Source organism: Ornithorhynchus anatinus, chromosome 3 (assembly GCF_004115215.2).
Source record: "Ornithorhynchus anatinus isolate Pmale09 chromosome 3, mOrnAna1.pri.v4, whole genome shotgun sequence".
NCBI classification, from domain to species: Eukaryota; Metazoa; Chordata; class Mammalia; order Monotremata; family Ornithorhynchidae; genus Ornithorhynchus; species Ornithorhynchus anatinus.
In genome coordinates, this window is record NC_041730.1 from 16737390 (window position 1) to 16755852 (window position 18463).

Consider the following 18463-nt stretch of genomic DNA (forward strand, 5'->3'; position numbering starts at 1 on the left):
AACATCTAACCCCGGGGCCAAACAACTGCTCTGACCTTCTCTGTGTGTTTCTGGCAGTTTTTTTTCTCTAGAGAGCCTCCTTTTCCCCAGATGCAGGGGTGGGGCTTCCCGATCCTCTTGGAGCTCTTTACAAGATCCTCGGAGCCGGGCTTTTCGCCGAAACCGGCGAGATAAGGACAAAGCAGTCGGGCCGCTGTTCTCTGCTTCTCGCTCCCCGGCTAACGTTTTTCGTCATTCTCTGTGTGTCTCTTCTGTCTCCCGGTCCTGCCCGTCCCTCTCCCGCCTCGTCCTCTTCCCCGTCTGTCGTCTGGCCCGCGGCTCCCACCCAGCCCGGGGTGCCCACCCTCCTCTCCTTGCTTCTCTGCATCGTCCCGGGCAAGGCCATCCACATCACTTATGAGCCAGCTTGGCCGCTCCTTCCCGGGGAGCCCTCCTCCTCATCTTCCTTTTCCTGTTCCTCTTCCTCCTCTTCCCGGCAGGTAACGGCTTAAAGAGATCAGGGCACTGTAGCGAGGGCGGGTGGCTATTCTCACCCGATCCTTCGCCTCTTCCGGACATTCTTTTTCCTTTGATTCTAATTTCCGTCTCACCCGCACCACTTCCCCAGCCCCACTGCGTCCAGAATGCCTGCCTTGCAGGTCTGGATCAACAGTCTCCATCCCCCGCCAAAAAAAGTCACCTGGAAGTCAGACTCCAGTCCTGTTCCCGGCGCGGCCAATGGGAGCGTGTTTGGGAGTGTCGTTTGACCTCTTTGGGCCTCAGTTTACTCACGAGAAAAATTGGAGTCTTTGATCTCCCTCCTTGATCCCACCCTCCAACTGAAGGTGTTAAGGTACGAGAAGAGGTCACGGGTCTAATGTCTAGGCCGAAGGAATGGGACAGGGTTCGGATGACCTGTAAAATTGGAGAGAGGTCGGTCAGCCAAACTCCCAAACTCCACGTCCCCGCTCCCCGGCGGATGGTTTCTAGCCTCTCCTCCCTCAAGTGGAATTGGGGATCGGGTCAGAGGGCGGGTGCTGTTGAGAACAGAGCCGCCTCTTTTGGGCGAGAGGGGCGGAGAGATGGGCGTCCGCCCTGGCAAGCCGGCCCCGGCCCTCACCGGGCTATTCCTGCGGCCCAGGTGGGGTGCCGTCCCTTCCTCTCGCCTGAGGTGCCCCGAGGGCCTGACATGGGCCCTCCTCTGGGCTGGATCTCCCCTCCCCCAACCCCCACCACCCCACCCTCCCACCCATGTAGATGGACTCGAATCTATTCGCCGAGTTCCAGGCCTGGAAGGAGAGCCCCACCCTGGATAAAGCCTGCCCCTTCCTGGAGAGGATTTATCGAGAGGACGTGGGCCCGTGCCTGGATTTCAGCAAGCGTGAGGTGAGGCTGCGGGAGGGTGGGAGATGGGGCCCGGGACCCAGAGCCGTGGGAAGGGGTCTGGAAGGGAGGAAGATGTGGGGTGGGGAGGTGGGGACGGCGACGCTCCCGGAGAGGCCCTGATTCCCGCTGCCGGTCTGTGCTGCAGCTCTCGGAGCTGGTCCGGGCGGCCGTGGAAGAGAACACGCTCACCATCGAGCCGGTGGCTTCCCAGACGCTTCCTGTGGTCAAGATGGCAGCTCTCGAATGCGGCGGGCCCAAGTAAGCCTCATCCCAGGTGCCTCTGGCCCGGCGGCAGCCTCGCCCGGTGACGCCGTCCTTCCCGGCAGGCCGTATTCCCTGCCGCCCCTGCTTCCGGCTCCCCTTCCCTCGGGACCCGCCATTTGACTGAGACTCACCTCCTCCTCCCGGCCGCCCTCGGGAGCTCCCCGTTCCCCCGGTGTGTGGTTCGAGTAGGGGAAATCCCGCTGATCTCCGACACGGGGGGGGGGGGGTCCTGAGCCCTTTCTGAGTAGAACGGGTTCGTCCTGAGAAGCCAATTCTGTGCCCCCGGGAGGATTGGGGAGCCCCCTTTCTTCGGGCTGGAAAGCGAGGGTCCAGTGAGCTGGACTGAGGAATCTCCCGAGGGTTGACTCGGAGCTTGCCTTCGGCTCTAGGCACAGATGGTGTGGCGAGTGGGGAAACTTCTCTGGAGAAGCGGGATCTCTGGAAAAATGGGACTCGGCCGTGTTTGCCCTCACGCTCAGTCCAAGAGCGCCTGCTGTCCCCCTGTCCGGGTGGCCCCGAGGAGCCCGCCGAGCCCTGCAACGTGGGCCCTGAGAGGCCCTGACCTGTGAGGGCGGGCCGTACCATCTTCGGGTAGCCCAGTGGGAATAAGCAGAATCCGAGATTCCCGGCTAGCCCCGGGGCTCCAGGGGCGAGGTAGCCCGAGGGGAGAGAGAGACGAACGGTTACGGTATTTGTTAAGGGCACACTATGTGTGAAGCACTGTTCTGACCACTGGGATAGGTACGGTTCCCTGTCCTTCCTGGGGCTCCCGGTCCCATGAGTAGGAGGTAGGACAGATATGGAATCCCCATTTTACAGATGAGGAAACTGAAGCTCAGAGGAGTTAAGCCACTTGCCCAAGGTCACCCAGCGGGGAAGTGATGGACCCGGGATTGGAACCCAGGTCCTTGGGCTCCCAAGCCTACGCTTTGTCCATTAATCCAGGCCGAGCCTGGCTCCCCTCTCCCCGCGGGAAGCAGAGATGAGGCCAAAGAAGGAAAAGATCCCCGGTGACGGCTCCTTCGGGGAAAGACCGGGGTTGCCCTGGAGGGCTCGGTGCTGTGAACTCGCCCAGCCTGACTCCTCCTCCCCTCTCTCTCTTTCTCTCCCTCACAGTGGGCTGCGGGCACAGGTGGTGACGTAAGTGACTCGAGCCGATGGCTCGCTGAGCCCGACCCACTAACAGTTCACTAACCCCAGCCGCAGGAGCCTGTCAGCAGCTTGGCTAGTCTGGGTGGCTTCACTCCCGCCCTTGCGCCCCAGGAGCCAGATCTGCCGGCCCTTCCGGGCCTGGAGAAAGAGGAGGCTCCTTCTGGACTAGGGAGAAAGGATCTCCAATTTGGGACTGGGAGGGGAAACCCCCTCCCGGCCCCACCCCGCAACCTAGTCTAAAGCTTCCTGAATCACGTCCGGCGGGACTGGTGCCGTGATTTAGGTCGGAAGAATAGCGGGCAGGTGGCCTCACTGGGAAAATAGGCCCTCACCTCGGAACTCCATCTGGGGAAACTGGAGAAGGGGATCTTCCGGTGGGCTGCCGATCCGACTCCCTCCAGGTCCTCTTTCCCCGGAGGTTGTCCCGCCACCTGGAAAGCAGGGGGCTCAACTTGGGCGGGGGCTCTTGGCAGAGAGAGGAAGGAGGGACGGGGGGTGTCCAAGAGGGCCGCTCTGTGCTCCGGGGGCCGCAGTCGCAAGCAGCCGGGTCAGCCGGCGTGAGAGGAATCCAGGCACTTCACCCTCGGAGCTCTCCGCACGGCTCCTGGCTCCCAGTGCCTGACCCACGGGGCTGAGCCAGAGATGGCAGAGGTCTGCCCCGCAGGCCCAAACCCGGGGCTTTGTGCTCCCACCCCCAGCTCTCCTCACGGATGTGCACCCCGGGTTGTGGTCAGAGAAGCCGTGGGGTCCCGACCGTGCCCCTGGCAGGCTCCTCGACTGTCGGCTTTTGTTGCGGCTCAGTTTAGTGCGTGTGGGCGTGCGTCTGAGGGGCGGCATGGCGGCGGAGGGGGGGAGGCCTCAGACTCAGGGCTCTGTCTCCTCGTTCCGACGGCCGAGGACTGGGAACTCATTCCGTTTGCTTGAAGCGGTGACCCGCCAAGCCCTGACTCATCAGTTCCAACAGTTCGTCTTTCCTTTCTCGCTCTCTCCCCCCCCACGTCCTCCTCCGCCCTCCCCTCTCCCTCGGCCTTGGGGCTCAGAGAGTGAGTTTCCTTCCCTGTCCCCCACAGGAAGTGTGCTCTGAGTGGCCTGGCTCGCGCCTGCAGGCACCGGATCAAGCTGGGAGACTCTGGCAACTACTACTATATCTCCCCGTCCTGCCGGGCCAGGGTGAGACCAACCCCCCGGGTTCCCACGCCACCCTCGGGGTCCCCTCCTTGACCCAGGGTTTTGAAGCTCGGGTGTTTTCGGAGAGGGGCGGTGTCTCCCCCGAGGGGCCCGATGGCGGCTGCCCGTCTCCGGGAGTGCGTCCCTTCCCGCAGTCCCGTGGGGAGGGAGGAGGAGTGACGCTCGGTCAACTCTGCTGGCCCCTTGGAACGGGCAGGCAAACCTCTGAGGCCGTGCCCCGGCGGGATTCTGCCGCCCATCGGTTAAAACAGCCCTGGGCGTGAGGAGCGGCAGGGGGCTCTCTGACCCTTTGCCCTCTCCTGTGGGAGAGGCTGGGGGGGCAAGAGACGAGGTGATGGACCAGGGTGCTGCTGATGAGGGGAGTTTAGGGAGAAAGAGAAACGGTCAGTCGCATTTATTGAGCTCTTACTGTGTGCGGAGCACGGTACTGAGCACTTGGGAGAGTGCCAAATAATATAACACACACATTCCCTGCCGACAGAGGAACAGCGTGGCCTAGTGGAAAGAGCACTGTCCTGGGAATCGGAAGCCCTGTGTTTCGATCCCCGCTCGGCCACCCGTCTTTTGTGTGACCGTGGGCAAGCCACTTCGCTTCTCTGGGCCTCAGTTCTTTAAAATGGGGGTTAAGACTGTGGCCCCCGCATGGCACATGGATTGTGTGCTTATCTTGCATCTACTCCAGTGCTTCGTGCAGAGCCTGGCACGTAGTAAGCACTTAGCAGATACCGTTAAAAAAAGAGAGAAAACTAGCAGTATTTATTAAACCCGTACCGTGTGCCAAATGGTGGGGGGAAAAAAAAGATCCACAGGTGAGACCGCAGCCGGGCCCCCAGGGGCTCACGGTTGGGGAAGGGATCGGTGACGGACTTATTGGGAAAGCTGAAGCACAAAAGTTGCCTAAAACAAGGACAGTGGCCAAAAAGAGATGCAAAGGGAAAATACGCAGCCTTCCCAGAGTTCCCAATGGCGAGGCGGCCGAGGTTTGCTCCCGCTACTCCCGCCCTTCCCGCCGCAGGGCAGGCCGGGGGCCGGCTGAGCGCGGGATGGCACCGAGCGGGGCGATGGGGGCTACTGGCCACGTAGCTCGGAGGTCCGGAGGACTGGGAGGACAGGTACACCGGGAGCCGCTACTGTCGGCTGTGGATTCAGCTCGGGGGGGAGGGGGAAGGCAAGGAAATCTATGCCTAAATGTAGATGTATACGATTCGTTCGGTCGTATTTATTGAGCGCTTACTGTGTGCAGAGCACTGTATTAAGCGCTTGGGAAAGTACAATTCGGCAGCCCACGGAGACAATCCCTGCCCAACAACGGGCTCCAGAGAGAAGGCCGGAACCCCAAGAGGGTCAGATTCCCCGGTGTAGAATCGGGACTCGCTCCGGGACCGGCGTCCCCACGTTTGCCAAGGCGAGAGGTGGCCCCCATCGCTGTTTTCGCCCGCTCAGGGTCCGTCTCCCCCTTCTCCATCCCCGCAGATCACCGCCGTGTGCAACTTCTTCACCTACGTTCGCTACATCCAGCAGGGCCTGGTGCGGCAGGACGGTAAGAGCGGGAGAGCCAGCTCCGGCTGCCCTCTGGCGGCCTCCCTCAATTCGGCAGCCCGGGATCTCCCTCCCCGAGGCTTCGGGCCGGGGAAACTGAGGCCCGAGGGGGCAACAGGCTTCCCGAATCGACCTCTGGCAGCCAGGAGCGGCCCGGGCCCGCCCACGAGGCAGAGCGGTCTCCGGAAGGACCACCGGGCCCCCGGGCTCGCCCCGCCACGTCCCCCGGGCTCGCCAGGAGGGTGGGCCGGGAGCTCAGAGGGGTCTTAAAGGGTTGGTCCTCTTGGCCCGGGTCAGGGAAGGCGAAGAGGGTGGGAGGGGAGGCTGCTGCTTCCCGGTGTCGCCTTGCGGAGTGTGAGACCGGCGACCCCGAACCGGGAAATGGCAGGGACATTCTGGGGCCTTGTCCCCACCGTGATAGGGAGCTTGCTGTAATAATAATATAAATTGTGGTCTTGGTTAAGCGCTCACTATGTGCGGGGCACTTTACTAATCGCCGGGGTGGGTACGAGTAAATAGGGCTGGACACAGTCCCTGTCCCACCTGGGGCTCACGGTCTCAATCCCCATTTTACAGATGAGGTCACTGAGGCACAGAGAAGTGATTTGCCCCAGGTCACACAGCAGACAGGTGGTGGAGGTGGGATTAGAACCCATGTCCGTCAGACTCGCAGGCCTGTGCTCTGTCCACTTCACCCTATAGAAAAGCATTCATTCATTCATTCACTGTAATAATAATAATAATAATAATGTTGGTATTTGTTAAGCGCTTACTATGTGCAGAGCACTGTTCTAAGCGCTGGGGTATACGGGGTAATCAGGTTGTCCCCCATGAGGCTCACATTTAATCCCCATTTTACAGATGAGGTAACTGAGGCACAGCGAAGTGAAGTGACTTGCCCACAGTTACACAGCTGTTCTGTTCAATAGTATTTATTGAGCGCTTACTATGTGCAGAGCACTGTACTAAGCGCTTGGGATGAACAAGTCGGCAACCGATAGAGACGGTCCCTGCCGTTTGATGAGCTTACGGTCTAATCGGGGGAGACGGACAGACGAGAACAATGGCACTAAACAGCGTCAAGGGGAAGAACATCTCGTAAAAACCGATGGCAACTAAATAGAATCAAGGCGATGTACAATTCATTAACAAAATAAATAGGGTAACAAAAATATATACAGTTGAGCGGACGAGTACGGTGCTGTGGGGATGGGAAGGGAGAGGTGGAGGAGCAGAGGGAAGAGGGGAAAATGAGGCTTTAGCTGCGGAGAGGTAAAGGGGGGATGGCAGAGGGAGTAGAGGGGGAAGAGGAGCTCAGTCTGGGAAGGCCTCTTGGAGGAGGTGATTTTTAAGTAAGGTTTTGAAGAGGGAAAGAGAATCAGTTTGGCGGAGGTGAGGAGGGAGGGCGTTCCGGGACCGCGGGAGGACGCGACCCGGGGGTCGACGGCGGGACAGGCGAGACCGAGGGACGGTGAGGTGGGCGGAAGAGGAGCGGAGCGTGCGGGGTGGGCGGTAGAAAGAGAGAAGGGAGGAGAGGTAGGAAGGGGCAAGGTGACGGAGAGCCTCGAAGCCTAGAGTGAGGAGTTTTTGTTTGGAGCGGAGGTCGATAGGCAACCACTGGAGTTGTTTAAGAAGGGGAGTGACACGCCCAGATCGTTTCTGCGGGAAGATGAGCCGGGCGGCGGAGTGAAGAATAGACCGGAGCGGGGCGAGAGAGGAGGAAGGGAGGTCAGAGAGAAGGCCGACACAGTAGTCTAGCCGGGATATAACGAGAGCCCGTAACAGTAAGGTAGCCGTTTGGGTGGAGAGGAAAGGGCGGATCTTGGCGATATTGTAGAGGTGAAACCGGCAGGTCTCGGTAACGGATAGGATGTGTGGGGTGAACGAGAGGGACGAGTCAAGGATGACACCGAGATTGCGGGCCTGCGGGACGGGAAGGATGGTCGTGCCGTCCACGGTGATAGAGAAGTCTGGGAGTGGACCGGGTTTGGGAGGGAAGATGAGGAGCTCGGTCTCGCTCACGTTGAGTTTTAGGTGGCGGGCCGACATCCAGGTGGAGACGTCCCGGAGGCGGAGGAGATGCGAGCCTGAAGGGAGGGGGAGAGGACAGGGGCGGAGATGTAGATCTGCGTGTCATCTGCGTAGAGATGGTAGTCGAAGCCGTGAGAGCGGATGAGTTCACCGAGGGAGTGAGTGTAAATGGAGAACAGAAGAGGGCCAAGAACTGACCCTTGAGGAACTCCAACAGTTAAAGGATGGGAGGGGGAGGAGGCTCCGGCGTAGGAGACCGAGAATGATCGGCCAGAGAGGTGAGAGGAGAACCGGGAGAGGACAGAGTCCGTGAAGCCAAGGTGAGATAAGGTATGGAGGAGGAGGGGATGGTCGACGGTGTCAAAGGCAGCAGAGAGGTCAAGGAGGATCAGAATGGAGTAGGAGCCATCGGATTTGGCAAGAAGGAGGTCACGGGTGACCTTAGAGAGAGCAGTCTCGGTAGAGCGGAGGGGACGGAAGCCAGATCGGAGGGGGTCTAGGAGAGAATGGGAGTTAAGGAATTCTAGGCATCGATTGTAGACGACTCGTTCTAGGATTTTGGAAAGGAAGGGTAGTAGGGAGATAGGACGATAACTGGAGGGGGAAGTGGGGTCGAGGGCGGGTTTTTTTAGGATGGGGGAGACGTGGGCGTGTTTGAAGGCAGAGGGGAAGGAGCCCTTGGAGATTGAGTGGTTAAAAATAGAAGTTAAGGAAGGGAGGAGGGCAGGGGCTATGGTTTTAAGAAGGTGAGAGGGAATGGGGTCCGAGGCGCAGGTGGAGGGGGTGGCGGCAGAGTCGGGATGCGAACCCATGACCTCTGACTCCCAAGCCCGGGCTCTTTCCACTGAGCCACGCTGCTTCTCTACTGTACTAAGTGCTTGGGAGAGTACAATGCAAAAATAAATAATACAACAATAAACAGGCACATTTCCTGCCCCAAACGAGCTTACGGTTTAGAGAGGGGGAGCAGGAGAAGCAGCGTGGCTCAGCGGAAAGAGCCCGGGCTCGGGAGCGAGAGGTCGGAGGTTCTCATCCCGGCTCCGTCATTTATCGGCATCAGCCGTGTGACTTCGGGCAAGTCACTCAACTTCTCTGGGCCTCAGTCACCTCATCTGTAAAAGGGGGATTAGGACTGAGAACCCCAAGGGGGACGACCTGATTACTCTGTGTCTACCCCAGCGCTTAGAGTAGTGTTTGACCCATAGTAAGCACTTTACAGATATCATCAGTCTCGACATTTCTCGGTCTACCAGCAGGTTTCACAGAACGGGTGAGGGCTTCGGATTGGAGTCCCGGAGAAGCCACGGCCGGCTGACCCTTGCCCCAGTGGTTGTGGCCGGCCAGGCCCAGGGCTACCAAGTGCCTACCGGAAGCAGCGTGGCCTAGTAGAGTATGGGCACGGGAGTCAGAAGGTCATGCGTTCTAATTCCGGCTCTGTCACTTGTGTGCTGTGTGATCTTGGGCAAATTACTTCATTTCTCTGTGCCCCAGTTACCTCATCTGGAAAATGGGGATTAAGATCGTGAGCCCCACGAGGGACTGTGTCCACCCTGATTTGCTTGTGTCCACCCCGGTGCCTAGTACAGTGCCTGGCACATAGCAGATGCTTAATAAATACATCAAGCAGCGTGGCTCAGTGGAAAGAGCCCGGGCTTGGGAGGCAGAGGTCATGGGTTCGGATCCCAGCTCTGCCACTTGTCAGCTGTGTGACTGCGGGCAAGTCGCTTCGCTTCTCTGGGCCTCAGTTACCTCATCTGTAAAATGAGGATTAACCGTGAGCCTCACGTGGGATAATTTGATTACCCTGTATCTACCCCGGCGCTTAGAACAGTGCTCTGCACATAGTGAGCGCTTAACAAATACCGACATTATTATTATTACTATTATTTCACACGGTTCAGTGCCAAGTGGCGGTTACAGGACCGCCTGTCCTCCCCTGAATCCCCTCATCACCGGAAAGGGCTGCACATCCCTGGGACCCCTCACCTCGGGAAGCTCAAGCAATTTTTTTGTTTGTTTCAATTTTTACTGTATGTAAATGCTATCTGTCAAACACTGTTCTAAGCGCTGGGAAAGATACAAGACAAGCAGGCCAGCCCCAGTCCCCTATCCCACTTTTGGCCCCAAATAATAATGATAATAGCAATGACGGCATTTGTTAAGCGCTTACTATGTGCAGAGCACTGTTCTAAGCGCAGGGGAGGATACACGGTGATCAGGTTGTCCCACGTGGGGCGCACAGTCTTCATCCCCATTTGACAGTTGAGGGAACTGAGGCCCAGAGAAGTGAAGTGACTTGCCCAAAGTCACACCGCTGCCAGGCGGCGGAGCCGGGATTCGAACCCATGACCTCTGACTCCCAAGCCCGGGCTCTTTCCACTGAGCCACGCTGCTTCTCTCAGTAGGAGAGAGAATGGGTTTTGGCCAGGGCTCAGGGGTGGAAAACGATCCTCTCTAGCACGGGGGCTGGAGTGTGTGGGATCGTCCTCCCCTGGATCCTAATACCCCTCTGGCTCCCAGTCTGCGGTCTCTAGCCGTCCCGGTTGAGCCGAGACCCGGGGCTCGCGTCCCTGAGCCGGGTCGGCCCGTCCAGAGCGCCACCCGCCCCACAGCCTCCCCCTGTCGTTCCCTTCGCAGCGGAGCTGATGTTCTGGCAGATCATGCGGCTCCGGAAGGAGATGTCCCTCGCGAAGCTCGGCTTCTACCCCAGCGAGGCCTAGAGTGGCGTGACGGAGCCCGGGCCGGTGGCGGAGATGCCTCCCCAGTGGCTGCCCGGGAGAGACCGGGGGCTGCTCGAAGTGCCGAGCGTGTCGAGCGGGCCAAGCCTCGCGGGGGAACCACCCCGCCCCCCGGACCCTGGAGCTCTCGGGCAGGGCCAAGAGGGCTGCACGGGGACCCGGAGGAAGTCTCTCTTTGCTCTCTCTGTCTTTTCTCGCTGTCTCTGTCTCTCTCTCTGCTCTACGTCGCAAGCTGGAGAACCTCTGGAGGGAATAGCTCCGCCTCCCGTGCGTGGCCTCTCTCCAGGGTCCTCTCCGAGAAGGGCCAAAGCCACCGGCTCTGGGCGGGCCCCGTCCGGAGAGACGCGACGCGTCCGTGGCGCCCCCTGCTACGCTTCGGACTCGGCTATCGCCCGGTGCCCCGCACCCGGCCACGGCCCCCTCTGGCACGCACCTGCCCACCTTCTCCGGCCCCGGAGCGGGAAAGGTCCGGACGGCCGTGTGGGCGGGGCCCTTCCCCAAGCAGCTCATCCCCCGACGGCAAGAGCGACATCGGAGATGCCCGTAGTAGCCGCAGTAGCCCGTGGAGCCGGGGGGGGACGACCCAGGCCGCCTCCTTGGCTCGAAACCCGGTCTGGCAGCCGTCTTGCCCACGTCTCCTCCCGAAGATGGAATCACCGCCCACTCCAGCACCCTTCTCCAGGAGGCAGCGTCTTCCCACACTCGGTGGGGGAAAATCACACCTCAGACTCGGGCCGGGGCATCCGCTGAGGGGGCCGAGTGGCCTTCGACTCACAGGCCCGGGGTGAGGTCCTTCCGCGGGAGGCCTGGCCGGGGCGGGGATGGCAAGGCCTGGGCCGTGATGGGGGCCGAGGCTCTCCGGGACACAGGCAAATGGAGGCAGTTACCACTCAGGAAGGGGAGAGAGGCACTGGGATTTGGGAAAGGCCCTCTCCCTTCCCCTCCCTCTCCCTGCTTCGCCGCGACCACTCTCTGTCTCACTGGATTCTCTGAGCCGGGTAGGGACTCGGCTTGTCCTTCCTGCCCTCGAAGCCTCAGTCTCCCCACGGTTGGCTTTTCTCTGCCTGGGCCCTTGAGGCTCAGCTAAGTCGTGCGGGTGTCCCGGGCAGAGCCCCTCTGTCTCCCTGCAGGTCTTGGAATTGGCCGAAGCGGGGACTACCTCTGCGCTTAGCCCCTTGGGCAGCTGCCCTGTGAGTGGGACTTTGGAGTGAGACCTTCACGGCCACTGGGAAGCTGAGGGAGCATCAGATGGGGGCCGGGTCAAGTTCATTCTGGCCTGGGGCGGGCGAGTGGACCCTGGGGGGCCCCTCCCTGAGCCCGACGTGCGTTTGGCGGGATTCGCCGGTACTGGCATCTCGAGCGCCTTCTCAGCGACCCGGTCGTATTTATTGAGCGCTTACTGTGTGCAGAGCACTGTATCAAGCGCTTGGAATGTACAATTCGGCAACAGAGACAATCCCTGCCCAACGACCAGAGCAGGGGAGCCTGGCCCGCTTCCCACACCCGGCCTGTGGCCCGCCTGGCTCCCGCTGGTTGCCCCTCCCCTTCCCCCTTTCCCCTCCCGAGGTTGAGGGGGCCTGGGCACGGCGGGCGGGGCTCCCCAGGAGTGCTCCAGCCACGAGAGGGAGGATGGCAGGGGAGTCCAGGAATGTGGCCCAGTGACTTGGAGGCCATCCCGGGAAAACGGAGGGCCTCTTCCACAAAAGGAAACAGGCTCGCCTCTTCTGGGGGGAACCAAATAAGGAAGTGGGGCAGCGGAGGGCAGTGGGCGGGAAAGCGGAGCGGCCCCAGCTCCGTCTCCCTGCTTGCCGAGGGCGGGGGCGTCCGGCTCCTGCCGCGACCCCGTCCCGCGCCTCCCCCTGGAGTTTCAGCCCTGGGATTCGTCACCGACGGAGGGTTGGGGTGGGGGCTTTCACGCTCTAGTCTCGAGGTCGGGGCCCCCTCCCCTCCCTGAGATACTTAGAAGCAGTCCCAGGGAAGACCACCCTGTAGCTTCGGAGCCAAGGTCGAACTGGAGGTCCCAAGAGGTCCCCCGAGCCTCCGGCAGAGGCTTAACCTATTTGGGGTGGCCGGGGACGGCTACCCACGGCTGCGTTACCCACTAGTATTTTCTTCTTTTAATAAAATGTAACGTGAGTTCTATTTAATAAATGAAGACTATTGTTAAGCTCTAGTCTTCTCTCCTTCCTCCCCACCCCCTTATGAATTATCTTATATCTGAACCTCGCCACCTGCAGAAAGAGATCACAGAATCCCCTTTCTTCCTCCTCATGCTCGGGTTTACGGCTGAGCCTGTGGAATTTTTCGATTGCCATCATCACCTTCAATTACCGCCCCGCGACGGCCCACAGTGGGGTAGGTAGGTGTTGTGCGGAGCTGGCTGGGGGCCCTTTCCCAGGGTTTTGTTATCCCAGCCTGGCTGGGGCAGAGGGGAGCTCGGAGGGGCATTTAACTCGGATAAGTTGAAGACCGACCGCCGAGGAGGAGGCCGGAAGTCAAGTCGAGGTGTCCGGGAGCTTGGTTGGGAATGGGCAGAGCCAGCGGAAGGCCGAATTGAGGGGCAGCCCTGTCTGTAGAGGAACCGGGCCAGGGTGGGTAAGGAGCAGGAAGTTTGGGTTTGACCCCAGAGCCGTACACTTCCCGTTAGGCGTCGTGACCCAGCTTTCACTTCCACAGTAGGCCGTGCGGGATTCGACCGTGTTCGGCCGGGCCGGGCTGGAAGTTCCGTGTGGGCAGGGAAAGAGTGCTAATTCTGTTGTGTTATACCCTCCCAAGGCCTTCATCCTGGGCTCCTCACACAGTAGGGGAAGCAGCATGGCGCGGTGGATAAATCACAGGCTTGGGAGGCAGAAGGTCATGGCTTCTAATCACGGCTCCGCCACTTGTCGGTCGTGTGAGCCTGGGCAAGTCACTTCACTTCTCTGGGCCTCGGTTCCCTCATCTGTAAAATGGGGAGTGGGACCGTGAGCCCCACATGGGACGGGGACTCTGTCCGACTCGTTTTGCCTGCTTCCATCCCAGCACTTAGTACGGTGCCTGGCACGTGGTGAGAGCTTAACAATGCCATCATTATTAAGTGCTCAGTAACTACCGTTGATTGATTGAGGGGGCCTGGGAGGGAGTGGGGGAAGTTGTATCGCAGCAAAACAATGTCCAAAATTAAGTCCCGAGTTGCTGAAAGTCAGTGGCACAGGATCTCCCTTTGGATAATATTCCGTTGTTATCCAGAGGTCTCTGTGAACGCGCTGAGCTTTCCCAAACATGGACCTTCCATGGTTGCTCTGAATCCGGCAGTGCTTTGCTCTTGTAACTACGAGGGCTGGATTCTTCCCAGGTAGATTGTAAGCTCCTCACGGGCAGAGATTGTGCTTACTTACTCTTGTATCCAAGCAAGCACGTAGTGGAGTGCGCTGCACAGAATCAGGGCTCAGTAAATATTGTTGAAGTTTAAATAATGATAATGGTACTGATACTTGCAGTGGTATTACCACTTACCGTGTGCCAAGCACTGTTCTAAGCATGGAATAGATACAAGTTCATCAGGTTGGACGCAGCCCCTTTCCCACATGGGACTCTCTCTCTTAGTCCCCATTTTACAGGTAATTGAGGTTCAGAGAAGTGAAGTGACTTCCCCAAGGTCACCCAGTAGACATGTGACGGACTTGGATTGGAACTCCCAGGCCCGTGTTCTATCCACTAAGCTATGCTGCTTAGATTTGCTCAATCAGTTGTATTTATTGAGAGCTTAGTATGTGTGCAGTACACTGTACTAACAAGCAAGAAAAGGCTTGCTTGGGTAGTATTTGGCTGGAGTGACAGCACGGTGGGCTACTCTCTGCCTCTGGATCCAGCCTCTCAATTCGGGCCTCCCGGTCGGAGGTTGGGCTCCGTTTGCCCCGGCGTCAGGACTATACCGGGACTGGCGTTCCAGCAATCAGCTCCTCAGTTATTTCTTTCAGATGGGCTTAGCACGGTACTCTGCACAGAGTCGGGCGTAATGGGAAGCAGTATGGCCTAGAGGATGGAGCATGGGCCTGGGAGTCCTGAGGACCTTGGTTCAAATCCCGGCTCCTCAACTTGTCTGCCGCGTGACCTCGGGTAAGTCACTTCACTTCTCTGGGCCTCGGTAACCTCGTCTGTTACCGGGACGAGATGGATCAAGACTGAGATGGAGGGATGTTACCGAGATGGATCGAGACTGTGAGCGCTGCGTGGGACGTGCGCTGTTTTCATTCTATTAGCGGTGTATCTACCCCAGCACTTGGACAGTGCCCGGAACGTAGTAAGTGCTTAACGAATGCCATAAAAAATGGGCATTTTACAAGGCAGTGCTTTTTGCCTCTTGTACCATCAGAGATGGTGAGTCGACAAATCGACGAGAATCGACAAATGTCAATTCTATGGTGTTTCCAGTGACGGTGTATGGATCCGAAAGCTGGACAGTGAGAAAACAGGATAGAAAGAGCATCGGTTCTTTCGAAATGCAGTGCGTGGCTCAGTGGAGAGAGCCTGGGCTTCGGAGTCGGAGATCATGGGTTCGAATCCCGCCTCTGCCACTTGTCAGCTGTGTGACTGTGGGCAGGTCACTTCACTTCTCTGTGCCTCAGTTACCTCATCTGTAAAATGGGGATTAACTGTGAGCCTCATCTGGGACAACCTGATTACCCTGCATCTCCCCCAGCGCTTAGAACAGTGCTCTGCACATAGTAAGCGCTTAATAAATACCAACATTTTTTTTTGCGAATACCACAGACTGCTTGAAAAACAAACAGATGAATTTTGGAACAGATTTAGCCAAAGTGGTCTTCGGAAAGCCAGATGACCCGATTTAGATTAGCGTATTTTGGACACGTAATCTGAACTCATTCTCGGGAGAAGCCGAGTGCTAGGCAGAGTCCAAGGAAGACGTGGAAGGGGCAGACCTGCAGCTAGATGGATAGAGACCCTAACGACGATAACGGAAGAACTGTTAGACAGATTACGGATTTACGCAGAAGACGGGACGTTCTGGAGAAAAGAGATCCATAGAGTCGCTTGGAATCGGAAAGGACTCGACGACGCTTGATAGTAATAAGAACCAGAGAGGTTGAACAAGGCTGGGCGCAGCCTCAGGACTGTGGCCCTGCTCGAGGACCCTGAGCCAGGACCTGGTGGTCCTACTGTTTGGTGGTGGCCGTGGGGGTGGGGACCCCGAAGCAGGGAAGGGGTGGAACCCCTTTCCTTTCCTCCATTTACCTCTGCCAGCACCTGCAGACCAACCAGCCTGATGCCTGGTAGGCAAGTTCTCTTGTGAACTTGCGGACGTGTAGCGTTCTCTCCCATACGCTTAGTATCGCGCTCTGGATGCGATAAGTGCTCAATAAATGCCAATGATTGATCGAGGCTCGGGGGACCTGGTGATCACGGCATAAAGTACCCGGGATGGTCTCAGCCCTATCTGGGAAGACGGGATCCGGTAACGGAATGCCAGGAAGGGAGGCATAATTATCCTGTATTTGTGTGGCATGAGCCTCCCCTCCCCTCAGGGCGGGGGAAGGGGTGAAGCTAAGTTTCAGCCAACTCATCTTGTCTTCTCGAAACTAAAATCTGGCCTGCAAATACCTCAGCTCTGCAAACAATGGTTGCTGTGTGTACAGATTGTGGAAGGAACTGATCATCAGTTCTTCTGTGACACGTGTCTCCCTTCACGTTTGGGATAGGGTTGGGGTTTTTGGGTTTTTTTTTTTAATGCTATTTGCTAAGTGCTTACCATGTAGCAGGTTCTGTACTAAGCACCTGCGAAGATACAAGATATTCAGGTTGGACCCGGTCCTTGTTCCCCATGGGGCTCGTGGTCTTAATCCCCATTTAACAGGTGAGGTAACCGAGGCACGGAGATGTTAAGTTCAGTGCTTGGCATATAGTAAGTGCTTAACAAATGCCATCATCAGCTGTGTGACTGTGGGCAAGTCACTTCTCTTCTCTGTGCCTCAGTTCCCTCATCTGTAAAATCGGGATGAAGACTGTGAGCCTCACGTGGGACAACCTCATTCCCCTGTATCTACCCCAAGCGCTTAGAACAGTGGCATGCACATAGTAAGCGCGTAACAATACCGACATTATTATTATGACTATTATTAAATGACTTGCCCAAGGTCACACAGCAGACTTGTGGCCGAGCCAGGATTAGAACCCAGGTCCTTCCGACTCCCAGGCGCGTGCTCTAGCCACTAAGCCGAGGTTCACCGGACTTCAAGCATCATCATCAAAGTAACCCAGCCGAGGGGAGGGGACGGGAGCCAAAGTCGGCCCGGAGAACCAAGGTCCGGAAGGCTCATGCCCTGCGATGCCGAGGTGGCCGTGACCCGTGGCCAGGGGCCGGAGGGATGACTGACCGTCTCCGTGTCTGGCTTCCGCATCTGGAAGGAGCTGCTTGCAGGGGGAAGCGGCCAGCGTTTAGGGACGCCAAGCTTCCTCCCCCTTGGCGATTTCTCTGTCAGCTGGCAGGCTGCCACTTACTAAACGTGGTCAGTGGCCCCCGGGGTCCAGGTGATCGTTCAGTTCCAGCCTGAGGAGTTTTTCTTTTTTGTTTTGTGTCTTTTATGACATTGTCAGGCACCGTTCTTAGGGGTAGATATAAGTTAATTAAGTCAGACACCAGTACCCGTCTCGTACGGAGTTCACGGGCAAAAAAGGAGGGGAGAAACAGGTATTTAATCCCCATTTTACAGTTGAGGAAACTGAGGCACAGAGAAGCTAAGTAATAATAATGATGGTATTTGTTAAGCGCTTACTCTGTGCCAAAGCACTGTTCTAAGCACTGGGTAGATACAAGGTCATCAGGTTGTTCCCACGTGGGGCTAACAGCCTTAAAACCCCATTTTACAGCTGAGGTAACTCAGGCACAGAGAAGTGAAGTGACTTGCCCAAAGTCACCCGGATTAGAACCCATGTCCTCTGCCTCCCAAACCTGTGCTCTTTCCACTAAGCTACGCTCTTTCTCAAGTGACTTGCCCGAGGTCATACGGAAAGCTCGTGGTGTGACGGGGATATGTCTACCAACTCTTGTAGATTGAACTCTCCCAAGTGCTTAGTACAGTGCTCTGCACACGGTAAGCGCTCAATAAATGCCATCGCTTGATTAAAAACAGTCGGAAGAGCCAGGATTGGAGCCCAGATCTTCCATCTCCCGGGCCCACGCGCTTTCCACTAGGTCAAGCTGCCTTTCAGGCCGGGTGCTGAATGCCAAGAGTCGGATCGTCTTAGTGTAGGGGTCTTCATGCCTGCGGGCTCCCCGCCCTCCTTTCAAAGGGATTTAGTTCCCAGCTTGCCCGCCCACCCACATCTCTGTCTGTCTGCCCGCCTACCAGGGTGACTCCCGGGTTGCCTGAAGCCGGAGGCCTCGTAACAATAATAATAATAAAAATAACTGTGGTATTTGTTAATTGCCTACTATGTGGCCGGGCACTTGTATCGGAGCACTGGGGTAGATATGATTAATCAAGTTAGAAAACAGTCCCTGTCCCACATGGGGCTCACAGTCTTCATCCCCATTTACAGGTGAGATAACTGAGGCCCAGAGAAGCAAAGTGACTTGCCCGAGGTCACACGGCAGACCAGCGGCAGAAGCGGGATTCGAAGCCAGGCCCTCCTGACTCCCAGACCTGCGCTCTATCCACTAGGCCACGCCGCTTCTCAGATGCAGAGCCGCGGTGCGTTGTTCCCGGAGGAAAGAAAATCCGGGCTCAGGACCGGATGATCTTGGAAGCTAAGACAGCCGGGGTGGGGCTGGTCCCGGGACGGGAGACCAGCCAGGAATCCTTGGAGCCGTCTCCCTGCCTGGAGGCGGGGGGCTGCCCTCGATGATCTCTTGAGGAACCTTCCAGTACCGTGATATAATGACAAAAATATGACCACTTCGGGCAAGTGGCCTTCAAGTGCAGGGAGCCTCTTAAATTGGACTTCGTCGCTCTCCCGAAGCGTCTTGGGACCCCGGAGGCCGGCCCAACGCTGCCCCCGCTCCGGTCAGCCCATCAACGGTATTTATTGAGCACTCGTTCCGTGCAGAGCATCGTACTAAGCGCTCGGGAGAGTACGATGCAACAGAATTAGCGGACCCGTTCCCTGCCCATAACGAGCTTCACCTCCCGGTTGCCACTGCACCAAAATCACACAAGTCACCACCTTGGGTAACGATCGATCAATCA

At 57.8% G+C, this 18463-nt stretch overlaps 1 protein-coding gene across 2 annotated transcripts in view; it reads left to right on the plus strand.

Moving 5' to 3' along the window:
- Positions 1–12444, plus strand: part of RAB3IL1 (RAB3A interacting protein like 1) — a 41170-nt gene extending 28726 nt beyond the window's left edge. Inside the window, exons 6-11 of one of the 2 annotated variants that reach the window (XM_029061520.2) lie at positions 1237–1365; positions 1511–1623; positions 2746–2769; positions 3852–3951; positions 5443–5509; positions 10177–12444. In XM_029061520.2, the coding sequence (XP_028917353.1) occupies positions 1237–1365; positions 1511–1623; positions 2746–2769; positions 3852–3951; positions 5443–5509; positions 10177–10259 (516 nt within the window). In that variant the 3' untranslated portion in view covers positions 10260–12444. The remainder of the gene's footprint in view (positions 1–1236; positions 1366–1510; positions 1624–2745; positions 2770–3851; positions 3952–5442; positions 5510–10176) is intronic. The other variant, XM_029061521.2, reaches the window with a different exon arrangement.
- The last annotated feature ends 6019 nt before the right edge of the window (positions 12445–18463 follow it).